Genomic DNA, 18,283 nt, shown 5'->3' with positions numbered 1-18,283 from the left:
CATGTCCAGTTGGTGGCTTGTCCGCCGCTGCCATGGGGTGAGCCTCTATCCTCTCGATGGCTTTTATTTTCTTTTGGGTAGCCCAGCGATCCTAAAGCGTGTCTAGTGGGTGGCATGACCGCTGCTGTCACGGGGTGAGCTGGAGTTTTTGTTTCCTAAATCTCTTTTTTTAGCTTTATGTTAGTTTAAATATGACGCTTTCACCAAGGACTCCATCTGTAAGGGAGGAACCTTTGATGGGCACACCATTGAAGAATACAGATAGACCATTGATGAGAACAGCGAATACTGGCAGAACTTCTTTTCCGCCGAATGGAATGCGGGCAGCAGATGGAGGACCGTTGAAAAACACAGCCCGTTTTTATTGGAGACCCCAGGAGGAAGATAGAGACTTCCACGATCGACTTACCTTTATAAAAGAGGTAATTTTGGGTCTCCTGGGCCTTACTGTGGAGGACGTTATTTGCATTCAACGGAACAACCCGCTGCGGTTCTTTGATGTCACTTTAACTACAGAAGCTTGTTTTAAAAGGATGATTGAGAGTTGCAAGACTCTCGCTGATCATTCTGCATTTAAATTTTATGACGTTGAGAACCGTTGGGTTAACAACCAGCGCATAGTGACTGTGCATGTTTTTAAACCTTTTATTACGCCGGAGTCGATACGAGAATTTTTACAGAGGTATGTTGAAGTTCTGCCCGGTCACAAAGACATGAAGGATGAACTTGCTTTTTGGAATGGGAAAAGACAGTTTCGGGTCCGTTTACTGTTCTTATGGTTGGTTAATTATTTAATTTGCCCCTTTTATGGCTGATTTTAACATTTTAACCTTCAACGTCAGAGGATTGAAGAATGTTTTGAAAAGAGCAGCGATGTTTGATAGGCTTGCATCCTCTGCCTTCCAGTTATATTTTTTACAGGAAGTCCACCTTCGAGATCAGCGGGATGTGGCCATTTTCTCTTCAGGTTGGAGGAAAGGTAGATCATACTGGAATGTGGGTGGCATCCACTCAACAGGTGTAGGCATTCTTTTCGGAGAACGAAGTTTGGAGAATGTAAGCACGTTTACAGTTCTGCAAGGTAGAGTATTGGGAGTGGACGCCACCTGGAGGGGACAGCTCATCCGTGCGATGTGTGTCTACGTTCCGGTAGAGGCCACATTCCACATTTTTAGAAGAGTTGACCCCCTTTTGTGTCTGCAATAGATACTTAATAATTGGGGGTGATTTTAATATACATCTGGAGGGTAGAGAGGATGTTAGCATCAAACATTTTAAGAATTTTATGCTCAGATTTGGTCTTTCTGATGGTTTTAAAGTATGCAACCCCAGTCATCCGGGCATTACCTGGTCTAATAGTAGAGGAGCACAAAGTCGCCTGGATTATATTTTAGCTTCCGACTCTGTTGTTTTTAAACGGGTTCACCTCTCTCCTCATTGGCCGACGGATCATTTGATGGTAGAGGCCACGGTTTCCACAGAGGCCCCATTGCACGGTCCTGGGTATTGGAAACTGGATGTAGATGTTTTAAAGGAGAAAGAGTACAGGGACCTTTTTTATAAGCATTTCAAGATATGGCAGGAGCTCAAATCTTTCTGTAGCTCTGTCTCGGATTGGTGGGAAGCCACCAAAACGAAGGTGCGAACCATTACTAGGCAGTACTGTGTTCGTAGGAGGGCTCGATCTCGCAGAGCAATGCGGAAAGTGGAGAAAAAGTTGGGAAAGCTCTATGCCCACCATAATAATGGAAAGGATTTTAACAGCGACAGAGAAGCAGAACTAAAGGCAGAATTAAGACGACTGTATGACCAGGAAGCTAGCGCGCTCCTTGCAAGAGCCCAAGTAAGAGAATTGGAGCAAGATGAAAAATGTCTCTCCTTCTTCTTTAATAAAACAAAGGGCTTTCAACATGATAGGAGTTTTATTTCTCTGCGTACTAAGCAAGGTAAGCTAGGTAAGGATACGGCCCGGATGATTGAGGTTGCTACAGAATTTTATGAAACTCTTTTTAAGGGAAGGGAAACTGACCCTGTCACAGGGGATTCTTTCTTACAGCATTTGCGGGCGACCCTCCCGGCTGAGTCCCGGGCCTGCCTAGAGGCACCCATCACTCTGGGGGAACTGTCTGATGTGCTCTCCAGAATGAACCGGAGGAAAGTCCCAGGTTTGGACGGACTGCCGGTGGAATTTTATTCCACATTTTGGGATGTCCTGGGCCCTGTCTTCCTTGAGGTTGTGGAAGAAGTGCTGACCCGAGGTAAGTTAACGGACGGCATGAGGTCGGGGGTTTTATCCTTGTTGCATAAGAAAGCCGATAGAGCCGACCTGGGCAACTGGAGGCCCCTGACCGTGCTGTGTGTTGATGTAAAGTGAATTGCTAAAATCCTAACCGAACGTCTGAGGAAGGTGATGACCCTCCTGGTCCATGAAGACCAGACGTGGGGGGTTCCCGGGCGTACGGCAGTCTGGAATCTACATCTTATTAGAGATGCGATCGCCTGGGTGGAGGACCGAAAAATTCCCCTTGCGCTGGTCAGCCTGGACCAGGAGAAGGCGTTTGATCGGGTGGACCATACTTTTATGTTCAATGTTTTGGACAGATTGGGATTGGGCCCCACCTTTCTCGGGTGGGTCCGAACACTTTATAATGATGTCGGTAGCCGGATTATGATTAACGGCTCTCTCGGGGAGTGGTTGCCCCAGACGAGTGGAGTCAGACAGGGGTGTCCGCTGTCTCCCCTCCTCTATATGTTTTGTATGTGGAGCCATTGGTGGCAGCAATTCGGGCCCACCCGGGAATCGATGAGTTGCTCATTCCAGGAGGTGGTGGCAGGACTGTTAAGCTGGCCCAATATGCAGATGATACAGTTCTGTTTGTATGCTCCGACCGCTCACTCGCCCAGGCACTGCGCCTGACTCAGACGTTCGGTAGGGCCTCGGGTTCAGCGCTCAACCTCGGGAAGACAGAGGTAAAGTACTTTGGATTCTGGGGAGCGCGAGAGGACACCTTTGGTGGTCTTTCGCTTTGTAGCGGTCCCCTCAGAGTGCTGCGTGTGAGTTTTCTTTTAAAAGGAGCAGCCCAGGTCAACTAGGAGGAGCGTCTTGCAATAGCTAGGCGGAAGATGGGGTTGTGGAAGGCAAGGTCCCTGTCCTTCCTAGGTAAAACATTGATTTTGAAAGTTGACGTCCTCCCGACCTTACTTTACTTGGCTCATGTCTACCCCATGCCTCGCAATTTAAGGAAAGGGTTCATGAAAGACGTGTTTGGCTTGGTATGGGGTGGGAAGCATGAGCTTGTGAGGAGGGAGGTGATGTACCTAGGGAAGGACAGGGGCGGAAGGGGAGTTCTTGACTCCCCCCTAAAATTTGATTGCCTTTTTTTTTTGCGCAGCACTGTTTCCGTCTGGCAGCTCCGCTGGAGCACACGCACCAACATTTTATTCGCCTCTGGCTGTCTTTCCTATCGCGACATTTGGTGAATTCGTGGTCCAATGCTGGACCAAAGGCCGAGTCTCTGCCAGATCACTACAAACAGATGGTGAAATGGGGCAAGATCATTCCGAGAGACACTGACGCAAATACCTTCCTCAAGCACAGGGTGTTATATAATGCCTTGTTGGAGAGGAAGGGAACGCGAGTGATGTTAGGCCTTGGGGAAGACATTTGGGACCGAATTCAGCCAAAAGGGCTTGACAATAGGCTGCAGGACTTAAACTGGCAGTGTCTCCACGAAAGATTACCCATAATAGACGTCCGGACTGCCCGCGACCCCAGTGTTTGGGTGTGGAAACAATTAAGCACGTTTTTTGGGATTGCGGTTTTGCCGGGTCAGTCTGGTCATTGGTTGAGCCCTTGTGCGGAGAGTTAGACGGCGAGCTGGCATTGACTTTTGATAATATCGTGAAGGGACTGTCCCCCAAAGTAAGCAAAGCAACCTCCGGTAGGATTTGGTTGATTATAAGTTTGACAAAGAAAGAATTGTGGAATGCATGCATTAACCTTGTCCGAAAGGGGTTGAAAATGGGAGCTTACGGTGCCTTTTTGAAAATCCGAGCTGAACTGTAGTTTAGAATAAAGCAGGATCTGCTTGCCTGGGGCTACCATGAGGCGAAGGACAGATGGAAGGCCTCGTGGATAAATGTGTCTGAAGCTCTGAGGATGGATGTCTGCTTTATGGAACTGTATTCTTTTAAAACATATTGTGCTTTCTTGTATCTTACCCCTTTGTATATTTATTCTTTTATATTTGTTTGTGTGGTTTTTATTTGTGCAATATTTATTCACAGATTTCAGTAATTTTGTGTTGTTGGGAGAGGGTGCAGTGGCACAGTGGGTTGGACCAGGCCTTCCTCTCCGGTGGGTCTGGGGTTCGAGTCCTGCTTGGGGTGCCCTGCGATGGACTGGCGTCCCGTCCTGGGTGTGTCCCCTCCCCCTCCGGCCTTACGCCCTGAGTTGCCGGGTTAGGCTCCGGTTCCCCGCAACCCCGTATGGGACAAGCGGTTCAGAAAGTGTGTGCGTGTGTGTGCGTGTGTGTGTGTGTGTGTTTTGTCTACAAATTTTAATGGCCTTGTTTTATCAGGTGATTTTGTACACTTTCAGTTTTTATACTGATGATTACTCATGTGAATGTTTGTTTTGTATTTATTTGTCTGTTTTTAGGGGTATGATCAAGTTTTATATGGTAATTTGGAAGTATTTTATGTGTTTTGAAGGAAGCATGGTGGCTTCGGTTGAGCTGTTATTGGGGGACAGTCCTTTTGGGAATGTTGGTGTGGGGAGGACATGGGTCAGTTATATTTTTCGTAGTCAGAAAAGGGATTGTTATGGGAAAGACTGTCTTGACAATGTATTTTATGTAATGGTTGCTTAGTAATTTTTGTTGACCAACTGTAAGAAAATGGTGTTGGGTTTGTTTGATTGTGGATTTTAATGTATTGTTTTGGTTGTGTGTATTATTGATAACTTTATTAAATAAAGTTTGTATGGAAAAAAAAAACTGTGTACAGGATCGCGCGCCGTCAATCGGTACAGTTCCGTTACAGATACCAGATTATACTAGGCGACTATTAATGTTAACAGTCGATACTTGCAAATTGACAAGGGTGCCTAACACAGAGTCTCTTCAGGACATGGCAGTTACACAAACAAAGTCAAAAGTCAAAGTGGCTTTAGTTTATTGTCATTCCAACCACATACAGCTGGTACAGTATAGAGTGACACGAAACAACGTTCATCCGGGACTACGGTGTTACATTGAAACAACTCAGTTACCTACACAGTAACAATAAATATATAAACATAATAAATATAAACAATAAATATACACAGTACAGTACACGGTATACAGTAAACACACAGTATGAACACACACACACTACTCCTTGTGTGTTATATGTATGTGTTCTATAACATGGACCCCATCTATCTATCTATCGGTTCACCAAAAAGTATGTTGTGTATTGTGTATATATATATATATAGTATAGAAAGAGAATGAAGATTGAGAATAAAAACCGACTTCGAGAAGGAAGCGCAGGAGTAAAACGACCCTCTCCTTGCCAAGCGAGGTCATGGCAAAATTTCTTACGGCTAAAAACATCCCTCAATTAATATACACTATGGCAGCTATGCAGATAATGAAATTCCAGCAGAAACGTATTTGGCGGCTATTTTTAGTGCTACTTCCAGGGACAAATAGAATAGTCGATGGCATTCCGTACTGACTGTGTAGCTGAAAGGTCTGGATGTGCGTAACCGTTATGTGCAAAAAGGAACTTGGTTTGTCTTCATTCGTGCAGGGAGGTTTCTCTCTACTTGCTGATCCTGCAAACACATCTTCATGGCATTATGCTGCTGATGTGTACTGTAGTGACATTAAAATTATACGTTCCCACGACGGCGGACAGTCGAGCGGAAGATCATGGGATAAAACTGTAACGTAGCGTAGCGTATACTATATATGATACGATATATTAACGCTAACATTTTTTAGCATGATAATACTGCCGAGGAACAAACATGGGGGAGTGTCGTCCAGCCGTTTCCACGCTTGGTTGTGTCTGATTCAAAGCAGAGAACTTTTTCTCCTTTGTGGAATTTAAATTTCATTGCCCGAGAGTTCATTTGTTCATGATGGCGAGCAGGAGAGGAGGAATGCGAGCCCCTCACTCCTTAACCCGTTCACCGCCGGGCTTGATCAAATGAATCCTGGCGCTGGGGGAAAAAACCGAGGAGACCAAGGATACAGCCCATCGGACTTTACGGAAACGCGGAATGCGAATACATGTGGAATGGGGCTTCAGGGGCACTGTAGACAGTGAAGTGACGTCACTGTAGTACGCTAAAACACGTAAGAGCGAGAACAAACGAGTCTGCTGTGCAGTGGCACGTGGGAAGCGGGATACTACAGCTGAGCAGTGAGCCGGGGGTGAGTAGCATACATTGCGAGTCCGTTTGAATTAAAAAGCGCTTTCTAACTCTGAAAACCGCATCGCTCCACTTTCGTGTTATAAAAAACCTGAGTAATCGAATTTTTATTTTATTTTATTTAAAGATATCTTGTACTTTGTGGCTTGGTCCACTCTTCAGCCTCTCTCAGGTTACCAAGTTTGATCGACCCGATTTTTTTCTGAGGTAAGTAGGAATTTAATATAATATTTTCCTATAGAATCTGTAGATGTTGATGAAGTTTCGCATCAGTCCAGTATTTATTAACTTAAAGTTGTTTCTGAACCTGGGAAATGCATAATTAATTTTATTGCAATTTGTATAATATTATTTTATCCAATTAAATTATGGCATTAAGACTTGTGCAGAAACAGGAGGAAAAAAATTGGGGGTTTTGGCATTTTCTAATTTAATTCAGAAGGCTTTGTCCCACAAAACGAGTGGGCTTTGTCCCACTTCTTTGTCTTTCAAAAAAAGAGGGGGTTTTAGGGGGGTTTTGCCTGGACCCAGGCTGAAATGCATTCCTTCTAACAAGTCAGTGTACTATCATGGTGGGGAATACAAATGTTTGATTGTTGTTCCTTGGTTTATCCATTGTGCTAGAAATCTGGTGAATTGCAATTAATTTGGGTTTTATAACAACCCTGTACCCAATATCTTAATTATTTTCTCTGAGGTCATCTGGATCATAGATTTTTGACCTGTCTAGAAATTCACCTAATTCAGTTCACCATTTATCTTCTTAGGATATGCCTCCAAAAAAAAGACGCAACCTCATTGTCAATGCACATGCCCAACCGGGTGTGGGAAGACGGCACCTGAACGAGAATTTTTCAACACTTCCTGCTACCAGCACTGAGTTGAAAAAAGGACATGTATTACATCTGTACGTCTGTGCAGCGGGAAGTAGTAGAGCTGAGACAGCGAGACAATTAAAAACACATTTTTCATCTGAGGGCTTTTCTTTCAGTAAGTCCCTGAGTAATGATATAAGAGTGGTTGTGAGAGCAACATGGAATAAGTTTAGAACACTCACTGACCCAAAACAATTTGAAAAGTTTTCAGCAATATGTGATGAACCGTTTGACCTCACTGAGGCAGTTGATCCTGAGTTCACAGTTCCTGTTGCACAGTTGCCAGTTCCTCAAGTTCCTGTTGTTTCACCTGGAATTTTTGATGAGAAATTAACTGTTGAACAAACAGATTCCGACACAATGACCAGAACTCCAGACAGTCACCTTCAAGTTCATTCTGAGCCAGGGTCCTCTGCCGGTTCAAGGAGTCGTCGACGTGACCCGCTCACTCCTCAAGAAGCCAAGATGAAACAACGATTGGATTTTATGTCATCAACCCACAGAAGAGTGAAGAAGAGATACCAAGAAAAAGTGAGAGAATTGAGGAGACAGCTTCAGACCCCAAGAAGGTGCATAAACCAAGCCATTCAGAGGCAAAAGAATAGAGTTGAGACAAGAAATAAAGAGATTAAAAAGCTAAGGCATATGTTGTATAGGAATGTCCTCTTCCGTGAATTACAGAAAGAGAGAAATCGCAACAAAACACTGAAGAATACGCACAGGAAACTTCTTAAAAGAAGAAAAAGCAGCAAGACTGTTTCTGTGGCAGAATATAATGAAGTCGTAATAAAGATCAAGGAGAAGGACAATGTGATATCAGAACTTCAACATGAACTCCTGCTTCTTCAGGAAAGAGTTGAAGACCTGACTTCAACCACAGAACATCCTAAGGGGCCAAAAGTTAATAGAAAGACGTACTCATCAGCCATGAGAATGAAAGTATATGACTGTATAAGTAGTAAAGTGTCGACGGCAAATATACCAGTAGTCTTACAGAGTATAGCGAAGCATGATGGAATTGAGCTCAAAACTGTACCCCAAAGGAGCACTGTTGAGTTGATGGCCCAGGAATTAGGAGTGATTTCTCAACTGCAGACGGCTGAAATGATATTGGCTAATAATAATGTGACTTTGGGATTTGATGCAACTACCCAGGAAGGTACCCATGTCAACGAAATCCATTTTAGTACCGAACATGACAGTATGTCAGCTGCAGTGGATGAGTTGGCAGGAGGAACAGCAGAAGACTACTGCAATCATATCTGCCAAACTGTAGATGACTTGGCCCACACTTATGTTTTCTTTACTAAAGGGACAAACTTCGAGGAAACTAGGGCAAAATTGATTGAGAAGATATCGAATACGATGACTGACCGATGTGCGACCAATCACGCGGCCGTCCGTCTCGTAAGTAGCGAGTGGGGGAAAACGCTGAACGAGATGAACTGCCACTTGCACCCCCTGGATTCGATTGCGACAGCATGTAGGTCTGCATTGAAGAAAGTTGAAGAAACTGAGGGGAATGTTTATGGCGGGGACTGTATGGCAGCAAATGTCATACTGTCCTTTAGCAAACTTCGTTACAAGGACGGAAAGGGAGACCCCCGTGGTTTTGCGACTTTTTTGGATCAGAAGAAACTCCCGAGGGGCATTCTACCTCGTTACAGGGGCAATCGATTTCACGTGTTATTTCACAGTGCTGGTGTACTTATTGAGCACTATGAGGTATTTTCGGAGTTGTTGAAAGATGGCACAACGCTAGAGCGTAACTTGAGAGAGAGCCTTTGCAAGGATTTTTCAAGTGAAATAGCTCAAGTGGAACTTCAGGTCCTAGGAATCATTGGGAAGCACCTGACAGGTCCCTGGATGACTAAATTGTACACCCCAGTGGTTTCTGGGATAAGTCATGTTGATGGCATAGAACTGGTCAAGCAAGCCACTCAGAGACTCAAGGAGATGTTGCAGGACCCTCTTCAGATTCTGTCATCCACGGAGGATTTTTTTGGGCAAGAGATTGTGTTGGGCAATACATTAGCGAAGTTGAGGGCAATGCCTCATCATCGCCTGTTTGTTCCCATGATGTCGTCTTGTCTTCAGGCAACTATTGATGTCCTTGAGCGCCAGTATGCCAAGTACTTCGCGCTAGAAGTGACAGAAAAGCTTCGGGAGGAAACCGCTTCCGTTAGATGTCACAACATGGATTCAGAAGAGTTAATGGGGATGTTTAGTGCTTTACTAAAAAAGGCACCGAGTGCCACGGTCAGTTTTCTCTCTGCCCGGATGAGAGCCTGCAAGAACAAGACGGTGGAGTACCTGGAGGAGCTAGACGATAAAAGGAGGGAACTTGTGCTGGAAAAGGCTGTACGATGGGGACGAATGCAAAGAGACAGGAAAAGGGTGACTTGCAAAGAACTGAGATTGGAGCTGATTAGGCGGCAGAAAGACAAACAACAGAAAAGAAAAGACATTAAAAGAAAGAAAGTTTAGGGGGAGGGATCCCTTCTTATTGACCTAGTAGCGCTAAACTCTCTCTGCTCTGTGCCTTCTCACTATACCGTATGCTGGGTTCGACCTCACTTTGTTCTCCCCCTTTCTTGGGTATTAGTGTACTTACTTATTGTTGTTTTGTGGTTCTACGCAAGTACAGTGTGCGCAATCATCACATGTGTATCTTTGCTTACACTGTGGAATAGTCTACCTGTTACGGTCAGAAGTGCCCCGTCTGTCTGTCTTCAAATCCAGACCGAAGACTTGCGTGTTAACTCAGGAATTTCACTTTGAAATGTAATTCCACTTAGCTGTGTTTGTTTTTCCCACCTCTAGACCAAAGCAGATTAAATTAATTTGTTATAAATTACTAAATTTCTTGTTGTTGAGCATTGTCTCTCTACAGTAACACCTGAGAAGGCCGGCCGGCCGGCGGTCGCAGGTGCACCCTATGCCGACTGAAGACGAAGACCAACTGCCGTGATTGACGAGATGTACCTTGCTGAACTGGGAAATAAAGCTAGCGTACAGCAAGAATGCCATTATTGTTTGTAAACATAGAATTCTTATTTAATCTGGAATGCCCAGGAGGGGTGGGAAGCCACTGACACTTGGACCCTCGGGTTTTTTTTCCTCCCTCGACTTTCAGTGGGGAGTTTTTGTTTTTTTCCTCTGTGGCCAGTAGGTATACTTGTAGTTCTGTAAAAGCATTGTGTTACCATAGTCTGTAGTCAACTATTGTCTTTTTCTTTTTTCTGCCTTATTTCATGTGTTCCAGTGCTCTGTGTTACTGCATGAGAAGAGCGTTCTATGAAATAAACTGAATTGTTTGGAGGCTGCTATAACCGTGTGGTATTTCAGTCTGGGATTAATAAAGTCTCTGAATTTCAGTCTTTCACATTACATTTACTTATTTAGCTGTTTCTCACCAGTGCAACTTACAATTTTTTTACCCATTTACACAAATGGGCACTTTTAATGCACAGTTTAGGGTAAATATACTGTTCAAGAACACTACAGCTGAGAACTGAACCTGCAACATTTAGGTCCAAAGTTAGCACCTGTGAACACTACACTATTAGTTCCCTGTTCCACTGCCCAATTTAGGGTGACTAGACTGCCCAGTGATACTACAGCTTGAGGTAGGATTCGAACCTGTGAGCTTTTGGTTCAAAGGGAGCACCAGTAACCACTACACTATCAGTTACCTGTTGCTTGTTTTACTAACCGCACTGTGCTGGTCAGCATTCGTTTATATTACGTAGGTGTGGTGTATGGTTGTGAGGGAGGGAGTTGTGTTAAACTGTGTGCTAAGAAAGTGGGGGGTGGGGTCTGCTCAGCAATGAGGAATCTGAAAAATGGGACAAATCCTGTCTACAGAGCTTTGTTAAAATGTCCTCAGGGTGCAGAGAAAAGCACCTATTGATCCACACCAGGCTGAGTTAGATGGAACCCCTTATTTGTACTGATGAAAATCCAAAGGAAAGAGTCGTAATATTTTGGAATCGCCTAGAAACGAGGTAGCTCATCTCTTATCGCTTCAAAGTGCTAAGAATCTAAGGGGCAACTGTAGAGTTCCGTCAGCCTCTGGCTCGACCCCTCAGGCTCATCTGACTCGCCAGTCCCAGAGCAGTAACAACAGTGTCCCTCGCGACACTCAAACCCCAACTGGAAAAATCTGGCCCCACCAAATCATTAATAAACAAAAAGAAGAATATCGGACCCATCGGAGCCCGACAGCAGAAGCCTAAAGTCAACTGGAGTGCTATTTGGGCCTAAACAGTCAGTGCACCACCGCAGCCTACTTTACCGTGGTGACCGATGACAGAGCAAGGTGAGACCTCACAGCCCAGTCCTGCTTACCCAGAGAGGAGCAGCTGTGCTCTAACTGTGACCAACAAAATGCGGCGACAGGTATAAAGGAATCAAAGAGAAATACTTCCGTACGTTCGTAAATACCAGTGCCGAGCTCCACAATCTCAGGGATGATGACTTGCTCACATTTTTATTAGGAGAAAGAAGAGACTGAAATTCGCAGTACAGCATGTACACGTTTGCCACAGGAAGGGGAAGTGAATACACTCATCCACACTCTCACTATTATTATGTATTATCAATACACTATTGCTACTGATATCAGTTATCAAAGAGCTTCATTATAGTTTATGTTCTCTACCGTATATGCAACTGTTTATTCGTCTGCTTATTTACTGCTTATAAAATATCTGTCATTCCAATGAAGCGCAATAAAATAAAGCGAAATCGAGTGCTGTTCGGACCATTCACCACAGCATGCACAGCATGTACACACCTGCCACAGGAAGGGGAAGTGAATACACTCATCCACACCCTCACTATTATTATGGATTAGGTATTATTACGGATTATTATGGATATTATGGATCGCTCTCCTGGCCCTCTCAGCTGCTTCTTGGATGACCTTGACATCTTGTTGAGCTCTCTGCCAGCGGACAACCCTCCATTGATTCTCCTGGGTGACTTCAACCTGCATGTCGATGACGTTCATGCAAGCGGCCTTCTGTTGCCCCTAGTCCTTTGATCTCTCCCTGTCCCAATCCCCTGCTACTCACAAAGCGGGCAACTGTCTTGACCTTGTATTTTCCCGCAGCTGTGGCTGTCCTGTCTTCTCTGTCACTCCGCTACATGTCTCTGACCACTTCTTCATTTCCTTTCAACCCTGCCTCACCACTAACTCCTCGCCTCTTCCTGCACCCGTTGTCACCTTTTGCCGCAACTTAAAATCCCTCTTGCCTTCCAGCTTTGCCTCTGCTACTCTGGCCGCTCTCCCTTCTGGTGCGCAGTTCTCGGATCTATCTACAGATGATGCCACTGACACTTTCCTCTCTGCCTTATCCTCCTCCCTCGATTCTCTGTGTCCTCTGTTTTCTAGACCAGCATGCCCCATTGGTACCCTTTGGGTGTCTGATACGTTACCTCCTAACAGGACCAAACTGCGGGCTGTAGAGCGAAGATGGCGTAAATCCAAAACTCGATCGGACCTGGATGCCTACCAGTCACTCTTATCTGCTTTTCAATCTGCTGTCTCTTCTGCTAAAACCTCCTTCTTCCACAACAAAATACAGTCTGCATCTAAAAATCCACATAGACTTTTTGCGACCTTCTCATCCCTTCTGTGTTCCCCGCCACCTCCTTCTCCCTCTTCTCTCACTGCTGATGACTTTGCTTTGTTTTTCCGAGACAAAGTCAAAGCAATCACTGACAAGTTCTCAGCATCAACCTGCCCGGTTCGTGCTGGACCTCCCTGCAAAGCTATCCTCTCCAAATTCAAGCCACTCTCTGAATCCGAAATCTCTGACCTCCTGATATTGCGCAGAGCCACCACCTGCTCGCTTGACCCAATCCCATCGTCACTCCTACAGAACATCTCCCCGCAATTCTCCACCTTCACGTCTAAAATCATCAACTCCTCTCTCTCCTCTGGCTCTTTCCCAGCTGCCTTCAAAACTGCTCTAATTTCGCCTCTGTTAAAAAACAAACCTTGGATCCCAATCTGGTTGAAAATTACAGACCGGTCTCTCTCCTCTCTTTCCTGTCTAAAACCCTAGAGTGGTCAGCCTGTGATCAACTGTCTGATTTCCTCACCCAGAACCGTCTCCTCGATGGTTATCAGTCCGGTTTCAAAGTTGGTCACTCCACTGAGACGGCTCTTCTGGTAGTGTCTGATGCTCTTCGAGCTGCTAGAGCCACCTCGCTCTCCTCGGTCCTCATCCTCCTCGATCTGTCTGCAGCATTCGACACAATCAACTACCGGATTCTAGTCTCCTCTTTTGACTGACTTGGGATCAAAGGTGCGGCACTAAGATGGTTTGAGTCCAACCAATCTGACAGATCATATCAAGCGGTCTGGTGGAGCGCTCGTTCTTCTCCTCTGCCTCTCTCAACCGGTGTCCCGCAGGGCTCGGTATTGGGTCCTCTTCTTTTCTCAGTCTACACCTCCTCCCTCAGTCCGGTCATAGCTTCCCATGGATTCAAATACCACTGCTATGCTGATGATACCCAGCTCTTCCTCTCCTTTCCACATGGTGCATCAGACATCTCCGCACACATTGCTGCCTGCCTGTCGGACATCTCTTCATGAATGTATGATCACCACCTCCAACTCAACCTCTCCAAAACAGAGATTCTTTACCTCCCAGCTGGCCTGTTCTCCTGTCACGACCTCTTGATCAAACTGGACAACTCACTCATTTCGCCCAGCTCCTTTGCTAAGAGCCTGGGAGTAGCGATTGATGGGAATCTGTCATTCTCTCACCATATCGAAGCCACAACCCGGTCCTGCAGATACATCCTGCGTAATATTCGTAGAATCTGTCCCTACCTCACGACTGACTCCACCCAACTACTTGTCCAGGCCATAGTGACTTCCCGTTTGGACTACTGCAACTCTCTTATGCGTGGCCTTTCTGCTATTGTCATCAGACCTCTGCAGCTTCTACAAAATGCTGCTGCACGAGTTGTATTTGATTTGCCACAGCGTTCCCACGTATCTCCTCTTCTCATTTCTCTGCACTGGCTTCCTATAGCTGCCCGAATCAAATTCAGGCCCCTGGTTATTGTCTACAAATGCATCAATAGAACTGCTCCCAACTATTTACAGGACTTGATCAACCGCTACACCCCCCCAGCTAGACCCCTTCGCTCGCCTACTTCTGCTCACTTGGTGGTCCCGCACACCAAAGGTAAAGCACAGAGGTTCTCAGTTCTGGCTCTATTGTGGTGGAATGACCTCCCCCTCTCACTCAGAACTGCAGAAGCTCTGTCTACATTTAAGAAGAGTCCGAAAACTCACCTTTTCCAGACCCATTTCGCCCAAGATCTCTGCAGCTCACGTACGGTGTAAATGATCATGCACCATAACTTCACGAGCATCCCCAGATAAGCCTTTAATCAGCCACTACTCTGGCATTGTATTTGCTTGCTTGTGTATCTTATAAAAAAAAAAAAAAATTAGTAGGAGGGTATCAGAATTTGTCTATCCTGTTTTTCATGCACCTACTTGAACAATGAACCTCGGTGCAGCAAGTGGTAGGTAACAAACTAGGTTTTCTTGAGAGTCACATGTCTGCAGCTATGTCTGTTTCTCTTAATGCGATGCATAAATTGTACTTTTGCTGAGATGTACGTTGCTTTGGACAGAAGCAACTGGCTCGACATTAAGTCAGGCCTGTTCGGTGTGGGTGTTGGACTCCGCCAAGGTTGTGCCTTGTCTCCACTCCTGTTTGTGGTTTTCATGGACAGGGTATCAAGGCGCAGTCGAGGTCAGGAGGGCATTCAGAATCAGAATCAGAATCAGAACGAGCTTTATTGCCAAGTATGTTCGCACATACAAGGAATTTGTCTTGGTGACAGGAACTACCACAGCACAGACAGAATGACAGTGACAAGACAGGTGAAAAGATAGAGTATGTGAGCAAGGGATAAAAAATATTTAAAAATATAAAGTACCGAATATACAAAAATAGTCACTAGATACAAATGCAAGGGAGTGTGAGTAAGAGAAATGTGATAAATAGTTATAAATATAAATATAAATAGCATTATGTATTGCATGGTTTACTCTCTAGGGGAGAGATTTAGGTGTTCATGAGGTAGATGGCCTGAGGAAAGAAACTTTTCTTATGCCTGGCTGTCCTGGTGCACAGTGCTCTGTAGCGCTGGCCAGATGGCAAGGGTTCGAAGAGGAAGTGGCCTGGATGTGAGGGGTCTAGAATGATTTTGCTTGCCCTTTTACTGACTCTGGACGAGTGCAGTTCTTGGAGAGCTGGGGGGGATGTGCCGATGATTCTTCCAGCAGTCCGAACTATCCGCTGCAGTCTTCTGATGTCTGACTTCGTAGCTGAGCCGAACCAGACAGTTATAGAGGTGCAGAGGACGGACTCAATGACTGCAGAGTAGAACTGCAGCAGTAGCTCCTGTGGCAGGTTGAACTTCCTCAGCTGACGAAGGAAGTACAACCTCTGCTGGGCCTTCTTCACAATGGAGTCTATGTGGGGCTCCCACTTCAGGTCCTGTGAGATGGTGGTGCCCAGGAACCTGAATGACTCCACTGTTGCCACAGTGCTGTTCATGATGGTGAGTGGGGATAATGCTGAGGTGTTTCTCCTGAAGTCTACGATCATCTCCACTGTTTTGAGCGTGTTCAGCTCCAGGTTGTTATGACTGCACCAGACAGCCAGCTCTTGGACCTCCTGTCTGTAAGCAGACTCGTCGCCATCCCGGATGAGGCCGATGAGCGTGGTGTCGTCTGCAAACTTCAGGAGTTTGACAGAGGGGTCTTTTGCGGTGCAGTCGTTGGTGTACAGGGAGAAGAGCAGTGGGGAGAGCACACATCCCTGGGGGGCGCCAGTACTGGTTGTGCGAGTATTGGATGAGAATCTTCCCAGCCTCACTATCTGCTGCCTGTCTGTCAGAAAGTTGGTGATCCACTGACAGATGGAGGTGGGCACAGAGAGTTGGGTTAATTTGGACAAGAGGAGGTGTGGGATGATGGTGTTGAAGGCTGAGCTGAAGTCCACGAACAGGATTCTCGCATAAGTCCCTGGTTTGTCCAGATGTTGCAGAATGTAGTGCAGTCCCATGTTGACTGCATCATCCACAGACCTGTTTGCTCGGTAAGCAAACTGCAGGGGGTCCAGCAAGGGTCCAGTGATGTCTTTCAGGTAGTCCAACACGAGTTTTTCAAGTGACTTCATGACCACAGACGTTAGGGCGACAGGTCTGTAGTCATTAAGTCCTGTGATTTTGGGTTTCTTTGGGATGGGGATGATGGTGGAGCGTTTGAAGCAGGAAGGAACTTCGCACATCTCCAGTGATCTGTTGAAGATCTTTGTGAAGATAGGGGCCAGCTGGTCAGCACAGGTTTTTAGGCAGGCCGGTGAGACGCCGTCTGGGCCTGGTGCTTTCCTCGTCTTCAGTTTGACGAAGACCCGACGCACCTCCTCTTCGCAGATCAAAGGTGCAGGAGAGGGGAAGGTGGGGGTTACTGGAGGTGTTAATTGATTCGTGGAGAGAGGGTCTGAATGGGTGTGGGGTGTGAGACAGGGTTTATCAAACCTGCAATAAAACTCATTCAAATCGTCGGCTAGTTGTTGAGTTGACACGGTGCCGGGGGGTGGTGTCTTGTAATTTGTGATGTCTTTCATGCCTTTCCACACCGACGCAGGATCGTTGGCTGAAAACTGTTTCTTCAGCTTTTCAGAGTAGTTTCTCTTAGCCACTCTGATCTCTTTTGCCAGTGTATTTTTGGCCTGTTTATACAAGACTCTGTCCCCGTTCTTGTAGGCGTCTTCTTTGGCCTGACGAAGCTGTCTGAGTTTTGCAGTGAACCACGGTTTGTCATTGTTGTATGTTAAACGAGTCCTGGTAGGGATGCACATATCCTCACAGAAACTGACATATGATGTTACAGAGTCTGTGAGCTCATCTAGATCGCTAGCAGCAGCCTCAAAAACACTCCAATCAGTGCACTCGAAGCTGGCTTGTAGGTCCTGCTCTGCTTCCCCAGTCCATCTTTTAACAGTCCTTATTACAGGTTTAGCTGATTTCAGTTTCTGCCTGTAGGTCGGTATAAGATGAACCAGGCAGTGATCAGAGAGCCCCAAAGCTGCCCGTGGAACAGAGTGATATGCATCCTTTACTGTGGTGTAGCAGTGGTCCAAAATATTACTGTCTCTGGTGGGACATGTAATATGCTGTCTGTATTTTGGCAGTTCACGGGAGAGATTTGCTTTATTAAAGTCCCCGAGAATGATTATAACAGAGTCCGGGTGTTGTTGCTCTGTGTCAGTGATCTGGTCGCCCAGCTGTTGCAGCGCTGCGTTCACACACGCTTGCGGTGGAATGTAAACACTTACGAGGATGAACGAGGAAAACTCCCGCGGCGAGTAGAAAGGCTTGCAGTTGATGAAGAGCGCTTCTAGGTCGGGACAGCACATCTTCTTCAACGCTGTTACATCTGTACACCACCTTTCGTTGATGTAGAAGCATGTCGCACCGCCACGTGATTTCCCCGCTGATTCCGCGTCGCGATCCGCTCTGAACAGCTGGAAGCCCGGCAGATGTAACGCGCTGTCCGGGATGGCTTCATTCAGCCAGGTTTCCGTGAAGCACAGAGCAGCAGAGTTTAAAAAGTCCTTGTTTCTTTGGGACAGGAGGAAAAGTTCGTCCATTTTGTTGGGTAAGGAGCGGAGGTTCGCCAGATGGATACTAGGCAGTGCTGTTCTAAAGCCGCGCTTTCGGAGCTTGACAAGCGCGCCGGCTCGCTTTCCGCGCTTGCGCGTCTTGGAGCGCTTGAGCAGCGCCGCTGCACCTCCGACTACAATGTCCAGCAAAACGTCAGAATAGTCGAAAACCGGTAAAATGTCGGGTGGTGTGTACTGCCGAATGTTCAGCAGTTCTTCCCTGGTAAAACTGATTGTCGGAGTATAACTAAAGACAGGGCAAACTAACAAAA

At 46.0% G+C, this 18,283-nt stretch overlaps 1 protein-coding gene across 4 annotated transcripts; it reads left to right on the top strand.

Annotated features, from left to right (window-relative positions):
• Nucleotides 1-5,517: 5,517 nt before the first annotated feature.
• LOC114912176 (uncharacterized) lies at nucleotides 5,518-10,136 on the top strand. Of its 4 annotated transcripts, none has more exons than XM_029257754.1 (3): nucleotides 5,518-6,428; nucleotides 6,590-6,634; nucleotides 7,198-10,136. In XM_029257754.1, exon 3 carries the CDS (start codon nucleotides 7,198-7,200, stop codon nucleotides 9,787-9,789), a length of 2,592 nt encoding a protein of 863 aa, XP_029113587.1. In that variant the 5' UTR covers nucleotides 5,518-6,428; nucleotides 6,590-6,634; the 3' UTR covers nucleotides 9,790-10,136. The 4 variants fall into 4 exon arrangements, with proteins under 4 accessions (XP_029113587.1, XP_029113588.1, XP_029113586.1 ...); XM_029257755.1 differs by having other exon boundaries at nucleotides 7,195-10,136; XM_029257753.1 differs by having other exon boundaries at nucleotides 6,555-6,634.
• The last annotated feature ends 8,147 nt before the right edge of the window (nucleotides 10,137-18,283 follow it).

The sequence above is a fragment of the Scleropages formosus genome, chromosome 14, assembly GCF_900964775.1.
Source record: "Scleropages formosus chromosome 14, fSclFor1.1, whole genome shotgun sequence".
NCBI lineage: Eukaryota > Metazoa > Chordata > Actinopteri > Osteoglossiformes > Osteoglossidae > Scleropages > Scleropages formosus.
Note: the sequence above shows the minus strand (reverse complement) of the source record. Positions and strands in the feature narration are given on the sequence as shown.

What these genes read in the sequence shown, in the direction of transcription:
- LOC114912176 (XM_029257754.1), top strand. Translation starts at nt 7,198, where the DNA reads ATGCCTCCAAAAAAAAGACGCAACCTCATTGTCAATGCACATGCCCAA.